Source organism: Amblyomma mixtum, chromosome 8 (genome assembly GCF_055824585.1).
Source record: "Amblyomma mixtum isolate Tamu chromosome 8, ASM5582458v1, whole genome shotgun sequence".
Lineage (NCBI taxonomy): Eukaryota > Metazoa > Arthropoda > Arachnida > Ixodida > Ixodidae > Amblyomma > Amblyomma mixtum.
In genome coordinates, this window is record NC_143019.1 from 10251435 (window position 1) to 10277955 (window position 26521).

At 47.2% G+C, this 26521-nt stretch overlaps 1 protein-coding gene across 1 annotated transcript in view; it reads right to left on the reverse strand.

The window, feature by feature from the left end:
* Positions 1-10995: 10995 nt before the first annotated feature.
* LOC149331293 (uncharacterized) overlaps positions 10996-26521 on the reverse strand; it is a 28448-nt gene continuing 12922 nt past the window's right edge. Inside the window, exons 3-4 of the mRNA XM_089557330.1 lie at positions 24078-24207; positions 10996-11035 (exon numbers count right to left, since the gene is read on the reverse strand). Of these exons, the coding sequence (XP_089413456.1) occupies positions 10996-11035; positions 24078-24207 (170 nt within the window). The remainder of the gene's footprint in view (positions 11036-24077; positions 24208-26521) is intronic.

Sequence of the window (26521 nt, forward strand, 5' to 3'; positions counted from 1 at the left end):
AAAGTGGAGAATTGTACGGCAGTATTATTGAAATATTGAAGGAAATCGTCCATTCTTCTGATATGTAGTAAATCTTTCTGCGAAAGTGTTTCCATCAATCGCATTGAACAGTTAAGGCTGCCATAGGCAACCAATGGGGAACGCTTTCGAGGATTTCAAAATGTTAAAAAAAATATATAAGTGTGCCGTCGGGTCATGCGCAGATATATAGATTGTTATGGCGAAATCTTTCATTGCGTTCATGAACGTTCATAAAATGCTTTTGGCCAGATTTGTTGGGCATGTATTCTGGAGAAGTGAAGAAAAATTTTAAATTTGTTCTAGATGGCTTCAGAATAATGTATGCGCAAATTACTATTCACGAGCCGGGCAATTTCTGGCAAGATCATTCACGATTTATGCCCATGAAGTTTTTGAGAGCATGTTTCAACGTTAGGCTCTTTGAAAAAAGATGAGTTTCCATGATCAAAGATTATTTAAAATTTATTTTTTAAAATGGCAATTCAGCTGCAAAGTTCCTCCCGGCCTCAACATGATAAAAGAAAAAAGTGCGTCACAGTTTTCTGACCATGCATAAATGCCATCGTAAGGCAGTCTTCCACTCTATTATCATTCAAACTTCATGAATTACTTGCTTAGCTGCTCCGTAGCTGAGTATTACGAGGCACCGGAGCCACAGTCACAGTAGCGCACCGACAGGTAACTCTCTCTAACAACACAGCTTTGACAGTGGCTGTCAAACTTTCCACTTTGTGATGTCTTTCCATTGCGTGTAACCAATCTCGAGAGGGCTCACTAGCGTCATCACTCTCAAGATTTAGTTACGTGGAACACAAATGCGCTTGGGTAAAGCAGGACTGACAGCTTCGCCAAAACTGAGTTCATAGGACTCCGTGGGTGAAGTACGGATGCCGGTGCCTCAGATACGCCTGTGGCGTGGGCTCTTTGTAGTGCAGTAGCACTTGTAGTGGCCATTCCCCGCATTTGGGCATTGTGCATCTGTCTGTCTGTCTGTCTGTCTGTCTGTCTGTCTGTCTGTCTGTCTGTCTGTCTGTCTGTCTGTCTGTCTGTCTGTCTGTCTGTCTGTCTGTCTGTCTGTCTGTCTGTCTGTCTGTCTGTCTGTCTGTCTGTCTGTCTGTCTGTCTGTCTGTCTGTCTGTCTGTCTGTCTGTCTGTCTGTCTGTCTGTCTGTCTGTCTGTCTGTCTGTCTGTCTGTCTGTCTGTCTGTCTGTCTGTCTGTCTGTCTGTCTGTCTGTCTGTCTGTCTGTCTGTCTGTCTGTCTGTCTGTCTGTCTGTCTGTCTGTCTGTCTGTCTGTCTGTCTGTCTGTCTGTCTGTCTGTCTGTCTGTCTGTCTGTCTGTCTGTCTGTCTGTCTGTCTGTCTGTCTGTCTGTCTGTCTGTCTGTCTGTCTGTCTGTCTGTCTGTCTGTCTGTCTGTCTGTCTGTCTGTCTGTCTGTCTGTCTGTCTGTCTGTCTGTCTGTCTGTCTGTCTGTCTGTCTGTCTGTCTGTCTGTCTGTCTGTCTGTCTGTCTGTCTGTCTGTCTGTCTGTCTGTCTGTCTGTCTGTCTGTCTGTCTGTCTGTCTGTCTGTCTGTCTGTCTGTCTGTCTGTCTGTCTGTCTGTCTGTCTGTCTGTCTGTCTGTCTGTCTGTCTGTCTGTCTGTCTGTCTGTCTGTCTGTCTGTCTGTCTGTCTGTCTGTCTGTCTGTCTGTCTGTCTGTCTGTCTGTCTGTCTGTCTGTCTGTCTGTCTGTCTGTCTGTCTGTCTGTCTGTCTGTCTGTCTGTCTGTCTGTCTGTCTGTCTGTCTGTCTGTCTGTCTGTCTGTCTGTCTGTCTGTCTGTCTGTCTGTCTGTCTGTCTGTCTGTCTGTCTGTCTGTCTGTCTGTCTGTCTGTCTGTCTGTCTGTCTGTCTGTCTGTCTGTCTGTCTGTCTGTCTGTCTGTCTGTCTGTCTGTCTGTCTGTCTGTCTGTCTGTCTGTCTGTCTGTCTGTCTGTCTGTCTGTCTGTCTGTCTGTCTGTCTGTCTGTCTGTCTGTCTGTCTGTCTGTCTGTCTGTCTGTCTGTCTGTCTGTCTGTCTGTCTGTCTGTCTGTCTGTCTGTCTGTCTGTCTGTCTGTCTGTCTGTCTGTCTGTCTGTCTGTCTGTCTGTCTGTCTGTCTGTCTGTCTGTCTGTCTGTCTGTCTGTCTGTCTGTCTGTCTGTCTGTCTGTCTGTCTGTCTGTCTGTCTGTCTGTCTGTCTGTCTGTCTGTCTGTCTGTCTGTCTGTCTGTCTGTCTGTCTGTCTGTCTGTCTGTCTGTCTGTCTGTCTGTCTGTCTGTCTGTCTGTCTGTCTGTCTGTCTGTCTGTCTGTCTGTCTGTCTGTCTGTCTGTCTGTCTGTCTGTCTGTCTGTCTGTCTGTCTGTCTGTCTGTCTGTCTGTCTGTCTGTCTGTCTGTCTGTCTGTCTGTCTGTCTGTCTGTCTGTCTGTCTGTCTGTCTGTCTGTCTGTCTGTCTGTCTGTCTGTCTGTCTGTCTGTCTGTCTGTCTGTCTGTCTGTCTGTCTGTCTGTCTGTCTGTCTGTCTGTCTGTCTGTCTGTCTGTCTGTCTGTCTGTCTGTCTGTCTGTCTGTCTGTCTGTCTGTCTGTCTGTCTGTCTGTCTGTCTGTCTGTCTGTCTGTCTGTCTGTCTGTCTGTCTGTCTGTCTGTCTGTCTGTCTGTCTGTCTGTCTGTCTGTCTGTCTGTCTGTCTGTCTGTCTGTCTGTCTGTCTGTCTGTCTGTCTGTCTGTCTGTCTGTCTGTCTGTCTGTCTGTCTGTCTGTCTGTCTGTCTGTCTGTCTGTCTGTCTGTCTGTCTGTCTGTCTGTCTGTCTGTCTGTCTGTCTGTCTGTCTGTCTGTCTGTCTGTCTGTCTGTCTGTCTGTCTGTCTGTCTGTCTGTCTGTCTGTCTGTCTGTCTGTCTGTCTGTCTGTCTGTCTGTCTGTCTGTCTGTCTGTCTGTCTGTCTGTCTGTCTGTCTGTCTGTCTGTCTGTCTGTCTGTCTGTCTGTCTGTCTGTCTGTCTGTCTGTCTGTCTGTCTGTCTGTCTGTCTGTCTGTCTGTCTGTCTGTCTGTCTGTCTGTCTGTCTGTCTGTCTGTCTGTCTGTCTGTCTGTCTGTCTGTCTGTCTGTCTGTCTGTCTGTCTGTCTGTCTGTCTGTCTGTCTGTCTGTCTGTCTGTCTGTCTGTCTGTCTGTCTGTCTGTCTGTCTGTCTGTCTGTCTGTCTGTCTGTCTGTCTGTCTGTCTGTCTGTCTGTCTGTCTGTCTGTCTGTCTGTCTGTCTGTCTGTCTGTCTGTCTGTCTGTCTGTCTGTCTGTCTGTCTGTCTGTCTGTCTGTCTGTCTGTCTGTCTGTCTGTCTGTCTGTCTGTCTGTCTGTCTGTCTGTCTGTCTGTCTGTCTGTCTGTCTGTCTGTCTGTCTGTCTGTCTGTCTGTCTGTCTGTCTGTCTGTCTGTCTGTCTGTCTGTCTGTCTGTCTGTCTGTCTGTCTGTCTGTCTGTCTGTCTGTCTGTCTGTCTGTCTGTCTGTCTGTCTGTCTGTCTGTCTGTCTGTCTGTCTGTCTGTCTGTCTGTCTGTCTGTCTGTCTGTCTGTCTGTCTGTCTGTCTGTCTGTCTGTCTGTCTGTCTGTCTGTCTGTGTCTGTCTGTCTGTGTCTGTCTGTCTGTGTCTGTCTGTCTGTGTCTGTCTGTCTGTGTCTGTCTGTCTGTGTCTGTCTGTCTGTGTCTGTCTCTGTCTCTGTCTCTGTCTCTGTCTCTGTCTCTGTCTCTGTCTCTGTCTCTGTCTCTGTCTCTGTCTCTCTCTCTCTCTCTCTCTCTCTCTCTGTCTCTGTCTCTGTCTCTGTCTCTGTCTGTCTCTGTCTGTCTGTCTCTGTCTGTCTCTGTCTGTCTGAATCCGGTTTTGTGCCGGGTTGCTAACCTGCTCACCGGGCGGTGGGCTGCCTGCCCACCGCGTCAGGCGGCAGCCCATTTAATCGTGAGAGGCTGCTGGAGAAGAGCAACCTGGGTCGCAACCCAACTCAAGCAACACAAGTCCCACCGATGGCAGCACCTGCCATAGCACCAGCCTTGTGCCACTGCGCCACTCCTCACTTGCCCACCCGCAACACCTTGGCAAGAAAGCCATCCGGTGTGCAGGTGAGCAAAGGCGCAGCGCCCCATAAGCCATTTAAACCAACAATGTTGCCGCTAAACGAAAACGTACTTATTTGTTGCATTCGTTTTTATGTTTCTTTGCAAGGCAAATGTGTTAAACTTTATATTTGGGAAAGTTTGAGTCATTCAACAAAACATTTTTCAGTCATGTTTAGCGCATGATAAGCATGGCTCATTACCTGCTATTCCAAGTTCAGTCGTTCTCCGTTTCTGCCAGAGCAGCCATCATGCGACCCATTCTTCCCACCAGCGATGTCACGGAGTGATGCTTGTAACTTTTGTCCTGCAGCCCTTCGTAGGCCTTTCAAATCTACTGGCCCATTTAGGGATCTGAATGAACGTCACGCAATTTGTGGGCCGTTTTTTATCGATCGCATACAACGGACGTCGGCGCGGGGTCCTGCTCTCCGGATGGCTGAAAATGAATTGTGAGCGTTTTGACCGGCACTGCAGCGGCGTCAGTAATTAGCGCCATAAAGTTCGCTCCAGCTGTCATTATTCAACGGAGCTTTTCACAGCCAGTTCCCGCTAGCGAATATTCGCAAAGTAATCTATGCATTTGTTGTAGGTACGAATTGCGCACAAAAGACACACACAGGAAAAACACGAGGGAGACTGAAAGACCGGTTGTGAGCCACTACTAAATAATATCAGAATTATGGGCAGGAGTAATGACAAAGTTTCCCGTGAACTTCTAGAGGCATACCACATCAAGGCAAGAGGTGATAAATGTGTGAGTGACACCTCCGTTTCATTGTACAACGCGGAAATGAATTTTTTGGAGCGTTTTTGATGGATTGTCGCGCAGGGTTGATTTGCCTCCTTATCCTCTCCTTCCCCTCTTTGTAGGCACGTGTGCACACTGCCTATAAAGCGGCACTGAATCGAATAAACACCAGTTGATAGTTTGCGCTCTTTCAGTCTCCCTCGTGTTTTTCCTGTGTGTGTCTTTTGTGCGCAATTCGTACCTACAACAGTATGCACCAACTCGCCCAACAAGAAGTTCTTCTTAACTAGTCTATGCATATAAAAAACACCACTGGTGCAGCAACCAATCGAAAGCAGACAAAGGAGTGACGCAGTTCCGAAGTCTCTTGTCATTCGCAGACACACGGGCGCTCGCTATTTTCTTGTACAAGCTCATAGTCGTAGCAAAGTGCTTGTCGCAACAAATTGTCGTAACAACAGTCTTAACAAAGTGCGTCAACAGAGGGTTACGGATTCAGAAAAGAATGCCGAGACAGTCCTTCAATTAGCTCCCTTGAACCCATGTGGTCAGTTAGTTATTTACGGTCTTAGTCGAGTGACCGTCTGCGGGTGCTTACTTTTTCGGTAGTAACATCTACACTAGACACATAACAAATGAATTTAGTCAGTTTTAAGGAAATTTCTAAATGTGCCACGAGCATAATGTCTAAAACCGTAAGGAATTCGACCAGTTCGTACAGCGTTGCCTTCACTTCCTAGGAAAAGCGGACCACTTTTCAAATCACTGAAATGTGCTGACTGTAAAGCTGCGATACTCCTTCCTCCCAGTCTAGCCAAACTATTTCGTCTGCGCTGCAGTTTCGGTTTGGTTTGCTTTATTAGGTTTAACGGCCCAAAGTGACTCAAGCTATGAGCGACGCGGCAGTTAATGGCTCCGGAAATTTCGACCACCTGGGGTTCCTTAACGTGCACTGACATCGCACAGTAGACAGGCCTCAAGAATTTCGCCTCCATCGAAACTCTATCGCCGTGAGCGGGATCGAACCCACGTCTTACGGGTCAGCAGCCGAGCGCCATAACAACTGTGCATCCATGGCAACCACTGCAATTTCCAATACCCTGGCTGCATGAAGAGGAGGCAGTAGGTGAGAATCCTTGGGTGTCATCAGCGTCTTGGAACTTTTGCTCAAATCTAGCATTATAAAAAGATAGTGGAAGACTTTTATTCCGATTGTAACATAATTCAGGCACAAAGAACATTGGCCTTCTGCTACCGAGAGGCTCCTCCCGAACACCGTAAAAAAAGTATCGATTATTTTCCGCACAAAAGTTTCTGCACCCTTTCCGTGCACGCAACTTCAGTATGGGCTTTCATGCAAGTCAAGACCAGCGAAACATCAGTGATCGTCTTTAGCTCATTTGAGACCTGTCTAGAAAGTAATTATTTTAATATCCCATGCTTCACTTCGACACTCAAACTGCCGACGGATTAAGAGACGTCTCTGATAACAACTGGATGAAGCAGCTTCCATGGCCGTCTAGTCGGTGGGCCCTGCCGAATCAGAAGTTTCACGCCATGATCGAAAGAAACATCTTCTGCAGCGTCAAGACAACCGTCGTCGTGCCAGCAATTACCACATATACTTCGTCGTGCCTTGAGCCAATCTTGAAGAACGCAATCTCATTTTTCTTCGTTGACTGGATACTGCTAAGCGGTGGTGCACACTATAGCAACGGCAAGAATAATTCGATAAGGCCATCTTACAGCAACAGACACCTTTGCAAATTGCCATCTACGAGCAACTATGTCGGCCAAAACATAAGTAAGAGTTTCCAAGCTTCCAGAAGCCCATTTCGATTATCCTTTTACACCCAGGATTGTAGGACCTCCTACCCGAAAAAAGAAAGAAGAAATACCACGATAGCATTCAAGAATAACGTTGTTCGTATAGCCTGCTATCACCCAGCCGTTTCCGGAGCTCCTTATCCCTGCAAACATTTCGAGTCCCAAGTCGTTAAGAGTGCTTTGCTATTTTATAACACTAACGTTTCAATGACTCTGTACCAAAATACAAATGACATCAGAACCGATATCTCTAAAGGGAATGTCGATATCCTGTTGGAAATCAGCGGTGTGGCCGATTACACGCTGCGCAGATACAGCATTCCACCTCCGCTCTTGTACACGTATGAAACGTTTTACTCTAAGCGCGCTGAATGGCGACCTGTGTCATTGTTCAACATTGTCATAGATTCCAAGCATGCTTTCAAATTCGTGCTCATAGCCTTAGTACTATCGCTGCTCGCGCTTGGAATCGCAGATTTCGAAGAATTTCGGCTTTCTTTCTTCTCCACGACCCTGTATTCTGCGATGTTTCTCGTTGCGTCCTTTTTCGCCACTTCTTCTCCCATTCCCTCCACTAGGCGTTGGGCTCTGAGCAGAAATCTAGTAAATGTAGCTTGGTTGCTCGCGATTTTTCCCCTCTCGAACTACATTCGGAGTGAACTGACGTCACGGCTGAGCATCCGGTCACCTGCGGATAGTCTCGACTCTCTTGACGAACTAGAGGATGCGCTCGACAGGGGAAGTATCTTCTTGTGTGTGGCATCGAAATCGGCCATTGAATACGAATTTGAATATAATCAGTCCGGCAACGCGCTTTACGCAAAGCTTAACTCACTGTTCTGGAAACAAAAGAGTGGGAAGGCCTCGACAAGCAAAAGCGTCGTAGAGTGCCTTCAGTGCGCCCAAAAGGAAGGCCACATTTGCTTGGTGGATCACTTCAGCGAATGGCTGGTCCGCACGGTGGCGCCGGGAGTCGTGCATTCGGTGGAACCATTGAAGTCTATCACCGGCACAACGCTCGTCAGAAAGAACTACCCCTATGCGAATGCCTACTCGGACTTGCTGCGAAGGATATTCGAGTCGTCACTGCGCATACTTAACAAAGCAGACAGCATCAACCAGCTGCGGTATAGCACACCCCATACCAGTTTGGCAGAAAGTTGGCGCTTGGAGCAGCTCGAGGCGTTTCGCATCTTCTTTTCGTGCTTCATAGCCATCCTGGGAGCTTCGGGAGCCGTCCTTATAATTGAAATCCTTGTTGGTCGGTGTGTGAAAGCCAAAAGGTGAGCAACGTTTTTCTCTTCATCTGGCACACCATTTAGCGCCCGTCACGTTCCTAACTAAAGTGCTTGTATTCAAAAACATTCCTTTCTGAAAAGCATGGCACCAGGCGATAGCTCTAACTTCTAAATTAAATGATGCACAATGCTGCTACATACCTGTGCCCTTCACATTCCTACGCTCACACGAATAAGTATCAGAATTGCCTGGCACAATGCTGCGAGAGCAAATACTGGCATAGTTTAGGTAAACAATTTGTGCTACGTAAAAAGTGTTTAGCGGGATGCTAGATTACGGGGTTTTCGCACTGACAGTTTGATCAGTATAATGAATTATGGTTTAAGGTTTCTGAGTGCAAAGCGACTCAGGCTAAAGGAGACGCCTTAGTGAAGGGCTCCGGAAATTTCGACCACCTGCGGTTCTTTAACGTGTACTGACATCGCACAGAACACGGGCCTCTAGAATTTCTCCTCCAAAGAAATTCTACCACCGCGGCCGGGATCGAACCCGCGTCTTTCGGGCCATGCAGCCAAGCACCATAACCACTGAGCCACCACGGCGGAGTATCATGAATGAACCAGAGAATCTTTTTGTACTGAGCATATTTGGAAAAAGATAACCTCATTGTCCCTTAATATGCTCCTACATCTCAAGGCGCATGGTTGCCTTTTGCATTTCGCCCCCTCTCATAATGGGGCTGCCGAAACCAGAGTTTGATTCCCAGACATAGGGCTCCGCAGGCGACCACCACTACCACTAATATACTCCGGCAGGAGAACCTATAATATCTTTCTGAGGTAGAATGCCTAATACGGTAGGAACTGGCCAGCTAAAGATATCTCTGGTGCGCTTGGGAAATGAAGCGGCGTCAAAAGGCAGCAGGTGATATTCTAATGCAATCTGTTTACCGCGCGGCATCCAAGACCAAAAGGCCAAGACAACATACGAATATCATCACACATTTCTCAGGCCGTTGTTAACGGCAGTGGAATAGTGACCTATCCGTCGGATTTTTTATCACTCGTTTTTTTTTTCAACTTCTTTTCCTGCAGCCTTTCAGGGTTTTGGGAAGACAAGCGGCGTGGACTGCGCACCAGGCTACACATTCGCAAGGGTCCCGAGCAGACAGGTGTCACATGGCTGAGATAAGAGCACTGCAACAAAGAGAAGACTGGGTTATAATTAAAACTGTATTTCTCTCTTTCTTCTCTCTTCTAAGATCTTAGGAGGGTATAGCTTGTTGGAACGACAAAAACCGCAAAATACATTGGACAGATGCAAAAAAGCACACCGTCCTGTGTTGCTTCCTGTGCCTTCTGCCGTTTTCTGACGTTTCAGTGCGAAGAACTGATCATCCATATCAAAGTGAGTCTCTTTGGTACTGCGGTATGTCATTGTCGATGACTACCTAATGCAGACAGAAAGCTGTCTTAGGACTCTTTTATAGGAGCTGTCAGATCAGAGTTTCTCATGCTGGCTTGGTAATTTGTACAAAAGGGTGCGTTCCACTATGAATTCATTCCCTTCCTAGCACGAGCAATGGCACTAAATAATCATAGGTTGTGTCGCCTACACAGGGTGAAACACTCCACTCAAATTATTCGGGGTCATGGAACGTAGTGGGGATACTGCATTTGGCCGTGCTTTTATGCCTGAAATATGGGGCACTGGTCTTGTGTGGCGCGTCATTTTGATGATTTCAAGTGTGCATATGCTTTGTCTCTCCACAGCTTCAGAAGTTGGAGTAAAGTATAGGTTATCTCTTGCAAACGCGAAGCGAACATTGTCGGTAACGTTTACGCTACTTGCATCTTACTGAGCACTGGCAACTGTGATTGAAACAATTTTTGTGCACAGTGAGTTTTGCAGATATTATTTTTCATGATACTACCGTTTTTTGGTGTCTTATCATAGATTCGAGAATAGTACACCTTATGTCACATTTCACGGCTTTCTCCCTCAGCAGAATCTCAATCCTCAAGTGCTCTGTCTCCTTTATGCGCAAAGCAGCCTTTATTGACTCCAATTTTTTGATCGCAATCTTCCTGGGTTAAGTCTTGAAGTAAGCACATGCTTAGCAGTCTGCTAATATGTTTGCCGTCGAAATGTTGAAAAGGGCAGGCCTACTTACTCTGAGTGAGTGAATGAAAAACATTTCTTGTCCAACAGAATGAGACTACCTCATCCAGACCTCCCCTGTCCTATACCCTCAGTTGAGGGAGGACGATCAGGAGAGATCCGGCCGCATGGGGTAGTCGCGTCAGATGCTGGCCAGGATCTCTTGTATCCCGGCGGCCTCTTCAGCCAGTCGGACGGCGGTGTACTTACTCTGAGAAAGTACAGCGGCATTTACATCGCTCTTGCCCCATTTATGCTCAGCAAGCAACAATCTTACGAAGCTCTACAAGCGTAGATTTTGAAGCTGCCCTTACAAAACGTTTTAGGCAGTCTATAGGCCTTTGCGTCGGGCGAGGGAGTTGTCGAAACGCCTCCTCTCTGGATTGCCGGAAACCGGTACCGCCGTCGCTTTCACCGTGCAGCGCACGGTGATTACGACAGTCCACTGATCAGTATGGCAGCGACCAGAGAGCCCTTATGCAAAGGTCTATAGAGCGTCCATCTAGAAAACGTCTAGAGAATCTAGAGAACAGTCCATAGGCAATACAAATGCTATAGACAGTCTATAGACAATATATAGATTTCTTGTCATACACTTTTAGTAGACTTTTCTCTATAGACCATGAATACATAGAAATAATTGTCTATAGGAGTTGATTTGAGTTGTATGCTACAGGTGGGATTTATATCTATAGGGAGGCAATACAGTCTATAAGAAGTCTATAGACCATTTTTGTAGGAGTGGTCTCCTGCCTCCTGGCTAGTTAACTAATGTCTTGCTGCGGCCCTATTCTTAGTTTTAGTTGTGTGTTATTGTTGTCAAATAATAAATTATGACTTTCAATAAAAATTTTGCTCTTGTGCTTATTTTATGTGCGCAAACTCGAACAACACAGGTCTGTCATAGCCCGTTGCTCCAAGGCTCCTCAGGGCTCAGGGTGCTGAAAAACAACCCCAAAGCAGAGAGTCAGACTTCTAAACCTCTAACTTTCGGGCATTAAGACATGAAATAGGGGCTGTTGGTACGATAATACATGGAAGTTCAAAGCGGTGCACGAGGCACGGAAAAAAGGGCAAGACACAACAGGGCTGGTTATCAGGGTATTGTTTTACCAACGTGTTTAGCTGTTTGTCTTAAAGCCTAAAAGGAGCTCTTTAAGGCAGACTACCGCCTTGGCGAAAAGCAAGCTAATGGATTGCTTCGCCCTTCTGCGATTCTTTAGAAGGGTACCTGTGGGAAGTCCAGCCCACTTTCGTTATCAGTGAAGTGCAGTCCCATGGCTTTTCGTGGCTTCACTGAGGTACGCTCGGCATCAACACACTTTTGTTGCTAAAAATTTGAAGTGGAAACATGGAATATCTTTCACGCCCCAACATGCAAACATGTGACCGTGATAATGGCGTCAAGGTTATTAGGGACTCCGAGATTACTGACTGAAGGTCTACAATGGCCGGGTTTCTCCTGAGATATTCGCAAACGAAAAATTCAGCGAGGTCAGAGACGACTGGCTCTGAGAAAAGCCAGTAACAGCAATACCAATATTTAACTCTTTTTCCTCACTCAAAAGCTATGCCTTTCTTGAAAATAGCATCTTTTATACTACAGAACAAAGGACTCTCTGATTAAGCCTGTCCAGTGCCATTTTATGCCCGCAAGCTTCTTTATCTCATCTGCCCACCTAACTTTATATCGCCCCCTGCTACGCTTGCCTTCTCTTGGTATCCAGTCCGTTAGCCTTAGCCACCTTCCGTTGTATTGCCTTCACATTACGTGTCCTGCTCGAGCATATTTTTTTTCTTGATTTGGGCTAGGATGTCATTAACCCGCATTTGTTCGCCGGCACACTCTGCCCACTTCCTCCCCTTAACGTTACACCTATCATTTTCCTTTCCATAACACGCTGCATTGTCCTCAATTTCAGTTGAACCCTTTCCGTTATTCCCCTCGTTTCTGCCCCATACGTGAGGACTAATATGATACAGCTGTTATAGCCTTTTCTTCTGAAGCATAATGGTAAACTGCAATTCATGACCTGAAAGAAGCGGCCTGTTGTGCTCCACCCTAGTCTTATTCTTCTAGTTACTTCCCTATCGTGACCCGCCGCGTGGCTCAGTGGTTACGGCGCTCGGCTGCTGACCCAAGAGACGCGGATTCGATACCGGTTCGGCGGCTGAATTTCGATGAAGGCGAAATTCTAGAGGCCAGTGCGCTGTGCGATGTCAGTGCACGTTAAAGAACCCCATGTGGCCGAAATTTCCGGAGCCCTTCACTACGGCGTCCCTCATAGCTTGAGTTGCTTTGGGGCGTTAAAACCCCAATAAACCAATAAACCAAACTTCCCTATCGTGACTCGCTGATAAAAGGCGCAAGAGTGGAACAGGACGAACGAAGGACCAACACGGACAAGGCGCTTCGAGATTCGATTCCCTCTCATGATCCGGATATACGGTCACTACCTGCCCAAAGTAGGGACTTTCGCTTTTCATTTACAGTGCCTCGCTACAAATTGGATAGTGCTGTTCCCTGACGAGGCTCCTGAGCATTATCCTAGTTTTTCTGCGTAGTAATTCTGACTGGAACATACGATATACGCCATTCTTAATTAAATTGCTCTTCCGTGTTCCTTTACTCTTGTAAGCAAACGTCGTGCTGAGCGATTTCTTTTTCTTCGGAGACAACAAGTTCCCGTTTACGGCACCCGACTTGGAGACGCTCATGAGATATCATGAGCATCTCAGAAGCTACATTGCCTAGAGAACACATCCCTTGTCTGGGCAAACTGAACATCATCACATCGGCTGGAGTGGGTTCGGACATTTCCATTGTGGGATTGCACTGCCAGCATAAACTTCCTTTCGTTAGGAACGACGCGCAAATGTCCTCCAGGGCAATCGATTTTGTTCCGCTTCAGAAAATTGGAGAGGGAATATTCTCAGCAAGTTACTTAAGCCGCTCACCGATTGTACAGGCAGGTTCTGTGGCACAGACCGGATAGAAAGATCACCGCCAATATCACCCGATGTTTTCCTCTTTGTGGCAGTATCAGCAGCCGGCTAGTGATCATTGCTGAATATTTGATCATCCTAAATCACAGGCTTCCTCGCGTTTACAGTTAATGCATGGTCGATGTGAACAACTCATCGGTGCATTGCATGAGCACCGATTTCGTTGTCAGGGTAACGGCAAAAGCGCTTCAGGTAAAGGATTTCAATTTCGGTCGCTCTGCTTTTTTTTCAGTAACAGGCACCATGAGACCCATGCAGTATGGGACCTACGTCTTATTCAGCCGCGCTACATAGGCCATTCAACATTGCTTGCGCATTTTTGGAACTGTCTGAAAAGTCGGCAATTTGTGCAACTTTTTTATCGATCACAGGACTATACAGCGCTGCGTGTGGTGGTGCTCTTCACGTGTCAAAAGACTTACCATGAATATTGTGGCTGGCACATCAGCAAAACAACCAGGAGAAAAACAAAACGGAAAATCTTTCTTATCCACTACATATAGCGATTATCTACAGCCTTATACACGACCACTTAGCCCTAACCGGTACGTGCCGGGTGGGTGGGACATTTGAAACCCTTTTCGTGCAGTTCATCAATCAGTGACAAATTATTACAGTAGGGGGTAAGTTAAGAAGTCTGCCTTGCCTTGCGCAGGCCTAGCGGCGCTAGTTATCTGCGGGTGCTGCTGTGTCTAAATCCAGCCTAAATCCAGAACCGCTTGAACAGCACAGACATACACCAACTAGTTGAGCGACTATCTAAAGTATCCAGCCAAGCGGGCCATTTTTGAATGCACTAAGACTGCATTTTGACCCTCGACCATCTTCCGGGCATCATCTTTTCCTACCAGCTTTGGGAGCTCAGTTTTAAATCCACTGAAAGCTTCAGGACCCTGGCTTCGTGAGGAGGAGAAATGAACCATGGTATGTGCAGCTGGTAGCACCGGTCTCGCTTTCAACTAGAGATCTTTACATAACATCAGTATTTCTTGTATTATGGTTGTATTATAGCATAAACATATAATAATAAGAATACAAATTAGGTGGAGAGCATATGGCAGGTTCCTTCATATCATGAATGGCAGTTTACCATCATTGCTCAAGAGAAAGTATACAACAGCTGTATCATACCGGTACTCACCTATAGGCCAGAAACGTGGAGGCTAAGAGAGTTCACCTTAAGTTAAGGACAACGTAGCGAGCTATGGAAAGAAAAATGGTAGGTGTAACGTTAAGATATCGAAAGTGGGCGCAGAGGGTGAGGGAACAAACGCGGGTTAATGACATTCTAGTCGAAATCAAAAGGAAGAAATGGGCTTGGGCAGGACAAGTAATGCGAAGGCAAGATAACCAACCACTGGTCATTAACGCTAACGGAGTAGATTCCATGAGCAGGCAAGTGTAGCAGGGAGCGGCAGAAAGTTAGGTTGGCGGATGATATTAAGACGTTTTCCGGGCATCCGGTGGCAGCCACTTGTAATGGACAGGGTTAATGGGAGAGGCCTTTGCCTGCAGTGGGCGCAGTCAAGCTGATGTCTAGGGACGGTGGACACATTTTGGGGGCTGCGCGAAGCGCACCTCACTGATCAATACAACCGTCTTGCCCTGGCTGTATCCGGTTGTCGCCTTCTGGAGTGGATGTATATACAACACGACCATCACATTGAGGAAAGGGCACGACTGCCCGAACTATGGACAGGTGTTCGACCCCTTTTCACCAGAATGGACAGAGGAGACCACAATGGACGGCGTCAGGAGTGGGCGAATGGCCTGCACCACCATTATGGCTCCAAACACAGTGTTTTCTACGTAGACGTTGCGGACCCACACCACACCAGGCGAAGATGGTCCACGGCCACGGTCATTCACGAGGAAAGACAGATAGACTGCCTCACTTTTAAGGCCCCTAGCGCAACCCACGCGGAGGAGGTAGCTATCGCCCTGGCTGCCTCCCTGACTTAATCTAAATTCATCGTATCTGACTCGCGAGGGGCCTGTCGAAATTATGAACGGGGCTGGATAACGCCTACGGCGCAAAGAATACTTCGAACACTAGCTCGGAATCAGGACCCCAAGATCAGATTTCTCATTTGGATGCCAGGTCACCAGGGCTTACCAGGGAACAAAGCGGCCAACTCGGCCGCCCGCGCACTCACTAACCGGGCCCCCGACGCAGACCGTCCCGATCTGAATCAGAATATTTATCTTCTTTTAACATTCAAAGATATATCCCCTAATTACCGGGACTCGCACCGTCAGTACCAGGATCCTCTCAAGGGGCTAGGAAAAGCGAGCGAAAGGGTACTTCTTATACTCTCTACTAACACTACTGTGCCCGGCAGCACCCAAACGTTTTGATCCTTCCTTCTCTGGCCTCTGCTCTTTCTGTGGGAAGGTGGCTGACACTTTCCACATGGCCCTGGCATGCCAGCAAAATCCTTCTCTTCCTAACCCATTCCCGTACTCTAGAGGAGTGGGAGGCGGCCCTGCGCGGCTGCGTGGACATAACGGCCCAACAAGCCCTGGTTCAGCGAGCTCGTGTGGCGGTCCAGACCAATCGGGCCCCTAAATAAGGGACTCCACCTAGTATTGTAAGGGGAGCGGCCCACTAGAGGCTACTTCCCTGTCAACCTCTCTGTAAATACTAATAATTGTCTTTCATCATCACCTACAGTTCTACTGTCACACAACAATTGGTGCGCTAGCCATCGCGTTTGGACTAGGGTGTAGGGCACTGCGTTAGCACTACGGTGGGATTGAGAATGGCTCCGGCAGGCGCGAGCATTTTTAGGGCACTGCGGGCGAGTCCGATGTTGATGCATGCGAAGGGAAGTCTGCGAGATTAACTACCTGTTAAGGCAGTGTTAGTTGGTCGAAATGCACTGTAAGAGTGTGCAGTGCAGTCGCTGTGAGATTAGTGTTATTGAGCAGTTGGTTGATGGTGGAGGTCATTTTTTGGAAGAGGTTCTCAAGGGTAGTGTAGCGGGCCTCTATAGCTGCTACTCTGGCATCCACGTCAGTGGTGGGTGGTAGAGGGGCTTTGCGTTTGGTACGCGGGGGCTGGCCAGAGTTTGAGGTACTGGGGGCAGGGGGAGAGACAGGAGCACAAGCCGTCTGTATTAGTCGTGAACGAGAATTTTCTTGCGCTGATTCCAGGTTGTGAATTTCTGCATTTGGAGTTGTTGCTGTTTGTTTGCCAGCTCCCTTACCTCATGGTTAGGCGGCGGGGGAGTCGTGTTCGGGGAGGTCTTCCATCCTACTTGTTTGGTGGGCTTACCCCGGTTTTGGCTTGGTTGGTGTGTGTGTGAGGTCTTCCATCGGTAGGCGGAGAACTGACCACTTCCGATTGAATGGAGGAGGGTGGCCTTTTTGTCGCAGACTAGGCGGCAGTGAACTGGCCGGATCAGGCGTGGACGTGGCCATGGGTTGAGGTTGGTCTGGCGGTCTCGGCCGACGATAGCATCGCTGCATTTTGAGAGCGGTCCATGAGCCGTCGTTGAGTTCGGCATTTGTGATTGGTTCTCCTTTGACGGCAGCGGGCTGTTGAGGCGCAAGTGGTCGGCAGTGCGAGGGTGGTGGTGGTGTAAAACATTCATTTGTGTTGTTTACAAGACAGGTATTACTTGGACCGGGCCTGAAGGGCCCGGCCCTCACAATCATAGGAGAGATCCCTAGTCCGGGAACCCTGTGGCCTCCGCGGCGGCCCGGGCTCTTGTCACCAGGGCTTGTTGGTACTGGAGAGTTGAGCAGCCGAGCAGGGCAGCCTCCCAGTCCTCTCGGGTGGGGTGGGAGTGGGGTGGGAGTGGGGTGGGAGTGGGGTGGGAAAGCAGCATTGGCAGGGCATGCCTACACCACGTGTCCGCAAACACTTCCCCACAGTGTGGACACTCGCCCGAAAAGGCCGAATTGAAATATTTAAGCTCTGCGTCGCAGCTGCGACGGAACGCTGAAGTCGGGCGACTAGGGTTAGGGTTAGCAGCGTGCGCAGCGTGCGCAGCGAAAAGTGCCCAAAATTGAGACGAGTTGTGCTTGCCTGGGGCTGAGGATCAACCCGACTGGTCTTGCATGATTAGGAGTCACCTTACTTTCCACCACACCCTGCTACGCTTGCCCTCTCTCGGAATCCACTCCGTTACCCTTAAGGCCCAGCGGTTATCTTGCCTTCGCATTACATGCCCTGCCCAAGCCCACTTCTTCATTTTTTATGACCAGTGACCAATTCCGGATATAACGGAATTAATCCATAAACACTATCACACCAAACAATTAAGGCGAAGCTTGTGCGTCTGCTCTAATTTTTTTCTTTTTTTTCTTTAACTACCACCTTACTCCCTTCCCGCACGGCGCTGTAGAGGTGCCCACCGAGACCTGAGGTGGTTACTGCATCTTTCCTTTCCTCAAAATCAATTTATTGCTCGGCTTTTTGTTGCGGCGGCAGCACGTGACAGGCGCGGTAGATTAAAACAGCCGGTACACTTCGAATTCAGTGACATACTCGGCAGATTTTTCTGTACGCCTTTTCATTACGCTCCTTTGTTGCCGGGCTCTCATCAACCTCGGATGACAGCACTGCTTTTTCAGAGTCTAGATTTTACTACCCTGGCAAATCATGCAGCTTGACAGCCACTGAAAAACATTTGTTTTCAGCTTATGTTTCATGTTAGCCTATGGCAGCACACAGATGTTACTTTTTTTGTTTATTCTTATGCCTTCCCAAAACACTTCGATTTGAGCTTGCGTGCTGCACAGATGTCTGCATTTAGAATAGAACACTTTTTTTTTCTGCGTTGCTTTATTCTCCTTAGCCTTTGAAGACCGCGTAGAAACAGCTATAACAAAGACATTTCTGGAAAATTTCAAGCAATAACAGGAAAATAAGTGTTTGACAATGATTTGAGTGTATCGTTTCACCGTTCGAAACGTGCAAATATTAGTACTTGTCAATACGCAAACAGAGCCAATGAAGAGAACTTGAAACACCTGACACACAACCAGCATCTGCAGGATATGTTTATTAGGCTGTGAGTTTTTTTGTTTTTTTTAGAAAGGCCAAGACACCTTCATTTGTGATTTTAGTGCTGTTTCCTGAGTGCTTCGTTCCTGTTTTATTCTGAAAGAAGAGTACCATAGGAGCTCTCAGAAATTAACCGAGGCTGCAATAGGTTCCGATTAGGGCCCTGAACAGGTGTTCTCCACAAATAATACTTGGGCTGTGAGGAATGATGTCTGCACCGTATAACCACGCCGACAGCCTTTCTTAAGGCGTCATTCTACGCCAACTCTTCTTTCAAAGACTACCGTAGTCCATTCCACCTAGCCATGCATATCAGTCTTGCAACAGCTTTTGTGGTGACCCTGGCTGCTTCGACATTTCTCATGACACAAGGACGCCTTCGTAAACACAGGCTCAGTGGCAACGGTATTCCTACTGTTAATGCTCAGCAGAAGTTGCCTAAAGGTGACCCAATCAGTAAGTGGCCAAAGTATATTTTAGAGCACATCTTTGTGCATCGTCGTAACAATGCGTTGTGTTACTTGTTTAATTGCTGACGGCATGCCATTCCGAGCTTTGTTGTACGCATTTAGGTAATAATTTTGTTCATACTGTTTTCAAAAGTCCGCTGCATATCGACACCGCTTTAAGCAGAATATCTTCGCTACAACAGTGTTTACCACCATTTTTAGACCGTGGCGCAAATATCTGCGCAGTTTCGGTCGGAATAAGTGTTGGATGATTTTGTTGTAAAATATTTATTAGGTTTCTCCAGAAGTTTACTGCGTCCGGGAAGAGGCTCTTAGTACAAGGCTTCTGCAGCGACGGCCGCCACCATATCCTTGTCTGCAAGCTTGCAGTGGTCATACATGTCCAAGCTGGACAGAATTGCGAGGGTGCAGTTGGGGCAGAGAGAACTGCTGGGTTCACTTGGCAAGCCCAGGTGTCAAGGTATAGGAAAGGGTATTCATTACATTGCGGAGTGGGTGAGGGAACAAACGCGGGTTAATGACATCCGAGTCGAAATCAAGAGGAAGAAATGCGTAGGGGCAGGGCAGGTAATGCGAAGGCAAGATAACCGCTGGTTCTTAAGGGTAACGGAGTGGATTCCAAGAAAAGGCAAGCGTAGAAGGGAGCGGCAGAAACTTAGGTGGGCAGATAAGAATAAGAAGTTTGCGGGGATACGGTGGTCGCAACTGGCAAAGGAGAGGGTCAATTGGAGAGACATGGGAGAGGCCTTTGTTCTGCAGAGGGCGCAGTCAGGCTCGTGATGATGATGATGATCATGAAGATTATTCCTTGCATTGCGGGCGTGTGTTAAGGTAGATTGTGAGGTGTAGCTGGTCTAAGAACCTCAGACATATGGCTTGCCTTGTAGCTGTCGCCAGATGGCAGCCTCGTCTCACGTGAGCGGTTTGTGGCAGCCCACCTACGCAACGCCTGTCGTTCAGTCTGGAGGAAAATTGCGTACTGGGGTCTTATTGCAATTCCACTCTACAGCTGAGATCGCTCTAAAAGCCCCGCTCCAATCTGTCGCAGCCGTCCGGCGACCAATGCGACGGGGATGTCTTCAACAGCGATCGATAGAAGTTTTGGTACTGGTTTCGGTCAGGGACTGCGGTCGGTGTCGCTTCCTGGTGCCCGCCTGGCATTTCCGCGGGTGACAGGGTGTGCACGCTCGTCGCCAGGAAGTGACTAGTGGCAAAGGGTCCATACCAGCACTACCTTGGATGAGGTGGTGCAGTAGGATCTGAGTATTCTGGCCGTCTACGGAGATACGAGGCCCTTGCGGCAGTTTCAACATCCTACTTGCCCGTCTGTGATGACGTAGATGGGGTGCGTCATGGAGCTAAACAGAATGTTAAACGCTATGAGTGATTTGTCCACTTCCAAGGTGAAGCAGGTTGGAATAAATGCTACGCCAACTGTATCTTGCGCCTGGTTCAGAACACTGGTGGTGGGGCTCTCCGGTCGGGGTAGTGAGCTTCGTGCCTGTAGCGGACTCGTGGTAATGTGCTATATATGCGGCCAGTGGTGGACCGATGCTACTTTGCAATGAACTGCTTATCACATCTGAACATATTGAAAGTATTGAATAATAAATTTTTCCGGGCCTAACTACTATGCGCAGATGTATTTCTTTGATCTGAACAAAAAAACGTAGCGTTGAAACAGGACACAAAAAGATGAGGACAGGACGGGAATACACTTACAAATGATTGAAATCGATCAACGAAAGACACATCCCTTCTCAAGCAAAGACACGCATGCGCAAACTTGAAAGAATGGCAAAACTATGATAATCTAGAAAAATCCGGTAAAAGAAAAAAGAAAAAAGAGACGAAATGTGGAGGAATAGCAACCGCTGATGAAGGCTGTTGTACAAACATTAAGTGCGTCTTAGAAACTTTATTTCTTTTTTCATTAGGTAAATAGATGGTGTGCTAATGCACGTGTGACTACTGCGTTGTGATATTTCATGAGCTTCCAAGATTTCCCTCGCCAATTGATCTTTACCCCTTCCTAAGATCTTCGTGCGGTTCAAAGACGGAAAGCAATGTAGCCCCGTCCTGTCCTCATCTTTCTGTGTCCTGTTTCAACGCTACGTTTTTTCTTTCAGATTATGTATGACCAACTGGCCCCACAGTGTACTCTGTTAAACTTTATTTCTTTGAAGCTGATACAACGCTATTCTCGTATGCTTCTTTAAAGGGACATGAAGTTCTACTCCCTATAACTTTTCATTGTTATCATCATCGCCACAACAACCCTAAATAATCCTCTCCTGAGCCTGCTGCGACAACCTTGTCCCCGCATACTTCCGAGTCTCATCTGCCCACCACCATTTCTGCCGCCCGCTTGCCATCTTTCTGGATCCAGTTCGCTATCTTGTCTTTGCATTGCATGCCCTGCGTACGCCCGTTTCTTCTTGATTTCAACGCCAATGTCATTAACTTGCGTTCATGACCCAATCTGCCCTCTTCCTGTCTCTTAACAAACAGCTATCATTTTCCCTTCTTTACCTTGCTGCGTTGTACTCAATTTAACTTCAACCGTTTTTGTTTTGTTGTTATCCTTCTTATTTTTCCCTGGAAGCTTAGCGTCTGCACGATGCAGCTGTTCGATGTATTTCTCGTGTTCGACCTGCAATAATTTTCTGCCTCTTCCTCTGTATGTTGATGTTTCTCCTACATCAAACGTCGCATTTAAGACCATTAGAATTGCATTGAAAAACTTTTGCACCACCCTGTTCAAAAAACCCTGACCACTACACCTAAAACGACTCCTTGATCACCGTTTTGAAGTGAATGACCGTTTAGCATGGCTCATGAGACCCGCGCCCCGACATCTGTGTCGACGTAGGCGGTTTACTTGTGTTTTTCGCCTTTTATTTCGTATTAAACCTCGGCAACCACTTAAAGTGCCATCATTTTTCGTAATGTCCCATAACCAGTCGATACACCTAACCTTCAATCTGTCCTCTGTGCCCCATTACGCTGCGTAGCGAGCAAAATTTAGCTTAAACGACTCTGCGACTCATAGCCACTACGACTAGAAAGAGTTCCCTCAGATTTCGTTTTCATTATTCAATGATTATCTCGCTTAGACCGAGGTCGCTGCATCAGAGGGAGAACAGAATGGAAAAAAACATATCTGCATTTTCACAGCGCACTTGATGACCTGAAAGCCGATTCCATTCGTTGATGGAACGAACAAAAATGGTATTGGCATACCTATTAGTTTTGACACGGTATCCCAAAATCTTAAAACAATAGTGAGTGCGAGCAGAGACGTAATATGGATTGTTTAAGAATATTTCATTTCAAATGCCGGTTTTTTCGTGATATATTTGAAACAAGAGTTTAAGCCGTAATTTCCTTCAGCGAGAGGAAAGAGCTTTCCATCCTAATTCAATTTTCATGTCGGTGCAGCTATCAGTCCCCGAGTACCGGCAAAGGAAAACCTTGCTGCTCTGTTTTGAATTTTTTTATTTTATTGCTCAGTGTTAATTGCCAGGGGTCCCATAGTTAATTTTTCAGCATACTTCACCTTTTCTGGTTGGTTGGTTTATGGGGTTTAACGTCCCAAAGCGACTGAGGCTATGAGAGACGCCGTAGTGGAGGGCTCCGGAAATTTGGACCACCTGGGGTTCTTTAACGTGCACTGACATCGCACAGTACACGGGCCTCGAATTTCTCCTCCAAAGAAATTCAGCCGCCGCGGCCGGGATCAAACCCGCGTCTTTCGGGCCAGCAGCCGAGCACCATAGCCACTGAGCCACCGCGGCGGCTTACTTCGCCTTTTCTGTCTTCCAGAATGTTCGCCGAGAGAAGTGTTCAAGTTGTGCCACAACTGCGGCGGAATGCACTGCAAAAGTATCGTTCACCCTTCCCCAGGCTGGAGTATGTGCCCAGCGGTGTGCCTGCCTGGTTGTGATTGTCGGCAAGGCTTCTTCAGGAATAAGCAAGGGAAGTGCGTTCCTCCGAAAGAATGTTTAAAAAGTTATCCAGGGCACACGTTGAAAATGGTTACGACTTCATGAAGAGCAAAGCCTACGTTATTTTTGTCGTGCGCTGGAATGCAGCCTCTGTCCAGTTGCCCACTTTAACAAACCTGGAGTCGTGGAATGTGGAACCTTTTCTCCTAGCTCACTAATAAACTCCTGGCAATGCTCAATTACGTGTATTATATTGCTTTTCTGTATTTACTGAGTTGCTTTTCGGTATTTACTGAGCGGAAGCAAACTGACGCGGTGACTCCTTCGATAAGTGTGTGAAATAGACAAGTTTTTCTCCAGGCCCATCCTGGCGAATCGATGCGGGCTCACTACTTGGTTATTTCACAAACTGACAGACCCTGCTACTCGGACGTTTTCTTCTTCGGTAAACTGAAACCCCGCCTATGCCGTGAGAATTTGCGGCTGATTTTTTTTTTCATTTGAAACTTCTGCACCTGCCGTTGGTGGTGCCTCACTTGCACAAAACTGCTCACAACTTGAAGAAAGTGGCCAACAGGCATGGGGTGAGTGTCGTTTTTTCCGCCCCCAACAAGCTGAAAAAGCTGTGCCCCCGTATTTCCAGCTCAAGAAAGCGGGGTTGCCAGATAAGGCACGACTCGCCATTCATCATGTGTTCCGCAGGAGTGGTCTATGCTATCCCCTTAACGTGTGGGAAGACCTATGTTGGCCAGACTGGGCGCTGCATCAACGAGCGCTTGGGGGAACATGCCCGAAATTTATCAGATTTAAAGGATAAATATGCACATTTGGTAGCGCATATTATGGGTTGCGACGGATGTGAGGCACGATTTAGTCAGACTAAGATTCTTGGCAAAAGCGCAGATAATAAGGCACGTGAATGTCTGGAGGCTTTTCACATAAGGAAACTTGGCAATAGGTGTGTCAGCACCCCATCTGTTTCACTTTTTTCGTCCGAGTTCGAATTCTTAGATGCCGCCCTTAAATAATCTTTGTTAACTTTTTTGTTTTTGTTTTGGTTACCGCTTGCTCATGTGTGCTCGCTGTGATGGTCGCTTTGATATCTTTACCTTTCCTGCCCTCCTCCTTCTTTTTCAGTGAAACTTCGCCATATAATGGCGCTGCCTGGTTTCAATAAAATTAGTTGTGAGTTAGCGCTTTGTGTCTCGTCCTTGTCTTTTCGTGGTTTGCATGCTCTGGCGCTATTTTCTTCAAATCAATTATAGGTGCGTTGCGGCGAGAATAATTCTCTAGTACTATAGGTTCATAAAGTTATTCGTTTCCAAGAAGAGCATAAAAAGTTTATTTTCTCAGAAACATATTATAAATACATTTTATAATTTACATCATAAAGTAACATCTTGTTCAATGTGAAGATTTCACGTAGGGAGGGGTATTTTCCGAACTTGCGTTGTTTAAAGCTGGGTCGTGATAAATTGTTTTCACAACTTCGCATTATGCAAGCATTTTGGGATGCTTGGAACTTCTTGGATTTAGACTAGCGCACTTTGTTAACGTTGTGCCATTCAAAATAATTCTTTGTGCCTCGCAGAACTCGTCAAATAAGAAATCACATCCCCAGAACCGGTTATCAATGTTCTTCCTCGGAACCCAGTATGTGCAATCCGATGATTTGCCTGTAGAAAAATACAAGGAACAAATCCAAAGCAGAAAGCTTCAGCAACAAATCCTTGGGTACATTAAAGAAAAACTTCCACCTTCACTCAATGAATGCATTGAAATCACGAAAACCTACGCTGCAAGAGTGAAATAAAACAACAGCCTTGCGAGCGATGAATTTCTAAACACAACAGTCAAGCCTTGGTTTACAGGGGCATCATTGCTAATTTTCCTGCAAGCGGCGAAGGCTGACGTAATTGTCGCAGGAATACGTGTGCGTAGAATTAAAATAAGCAGTTATCAAAAGCGAACTTTAGAGTGCTGCTCGTGCACCTGATCTGCCCATAATAATCCGCCGTGGTGGCTCAGTGGTTATGGTGCTCGGCTGCTGACCCGAAAGACGCGGGTTCAATCCCGGCCGCAGCGGTTGAATTTCTTTGGAGGAGGAATTCTAGAGGCCCGTGTACTGTGCGATGTCAGTGCACGTTAAAGAACCCCAGGGGGTCGAAATTTCCGGAGCCTCCGGCCACTACGGCGTCTCTCATAGCCTTAGACGCTTTGGGACGTTAAACCCCATAAACCAAACCAAACCTTTTTAAAACAGTACAACTGGGTTCAATGTGAGTTTACGAGCGGCTCACAAGCACCTTTAAATTGGCCATATTTATATCTGCTACAACGCAGGAACTACTTCCCACGATAAAGGACAGGACCAGAAAGCAATCACGCAGCTACGAAAAGCTTAGTAACTGTCGTTCTGAGTGGTCTCCTGAGCCGCCTTTTGAAATAAATGAAGATGTGAGAGAAAATCCGTGAAGCAAAAAAAGGTAGAGCCCCGTGATATTTTTTACACATTTTGCAATTCATTACACGTGCCCAGACCAAAGCCACCATTAGGTGCGCAAAGCTAGCGTGTCCGCCACACATCTCGCCCATTCCTATCGTCATACAGGCAACGCTGACGTCCTGATTCAGATCTGTATCCATGGGTCAAGCGATTTTTCATCATGTACAATTTCGGCTTTCTCTTTAACAAGACTAAATACGAAATCCACGTGCGAGCCACCTTTTAAACACGCAAAATGACTTATTTACGAGCCTGGATTGTGGCCAACCATGCTGTTTTACACGCTTGCAATTTCTAGCTCTACTGTAATGAAGAAAAAATGACTGCTACATTAATTTTCTCGACGCGCAGAAGAATTACTAGTGCTTGTCATACAACAGCGAAAAGCTTTCTAGCATTTTGTTTTTAGCCAAAGTTTGCTCAAGACGCTGTCCGACATGCCCGAAGCACATTGTTTACTTTTTCGCGCGCCTTCACTCCGATTTAACGAGAAAAAACGATTTGCTTTTGCCCCAAGGGCACAATTTTGACAGTAAGCGTAATTACAAAAGTCGAAAAATTTTTCGGGAAGCATTTGTTTTACACTATTCAGTCTAATTTGACCATCATGGTGTCGCAATCTGGCAACGCCGCTCGACGTGTTGCACAGTGTCTGTATGGTGGCTAGCGGCTACCAGGAGTTCGTCCTTCAAAAGTCTCGGTGACAGCAGAACATACAGACGAGCTAAAGGTGACTTACTGGTTTGGTTTGGTTTGGTTTATGGGGTTTAACGTCCCAAAGCGACTAAGGCTATGAGAGACGCCGTAGTGAAGGGCTCCGGAATTTTCGACCACCTGGGGTTCTTTAACGTGCACTGACATCGCACAGTACACGGGCCTCTAGAATTTCTCCGCCAAAGAAATTCTAGCCGCCGCGGCCGGGATCGAACCCGCGTCTTTTGGGTCAGCAGCCGAGCACCATAGCCGCTGAGCCACCGCGGCGGCAAAGGTGACTTACTGACCGCGGCTGTACACTGGCTGGAGAAGAGAATGACATGCTTTCATGACACGAAAGAAGACGCAAATGAGTCTTCAACAATTTAGTTTCAAAGAGTGCTGCAAAAGATCATACTGGTATTCAGGCGTTTAAAATACCTGAGAAAACTTTCTGCACTGAGAAAACTTTCTGCTGCTCGTTTGCCAGCTGTTGGGACAGCGGTGTACAACACATGCCGGGGGTTTCGAAATTCGGGGGAAGGAGGTATTAAAATTCTACCACTGCGGCATCGAACCCAAGTCTTTCGGGTCAGCAGCCGAGCGCCATAACCACGGCGCCACCGCGGCGGCGAATCTAAGATGTACCGTTAAGAGACTGAAAAAAAGCAGTTTTGGGTCTGGGATCAAACATAAGTTGACTTTGCAGTCGAAATCAAGAAAATAAATTGGCATGGCCAGGCATATAACGCGAAAGCAGATGACCGATGGTCGTCCAAAGAGGCGGACTT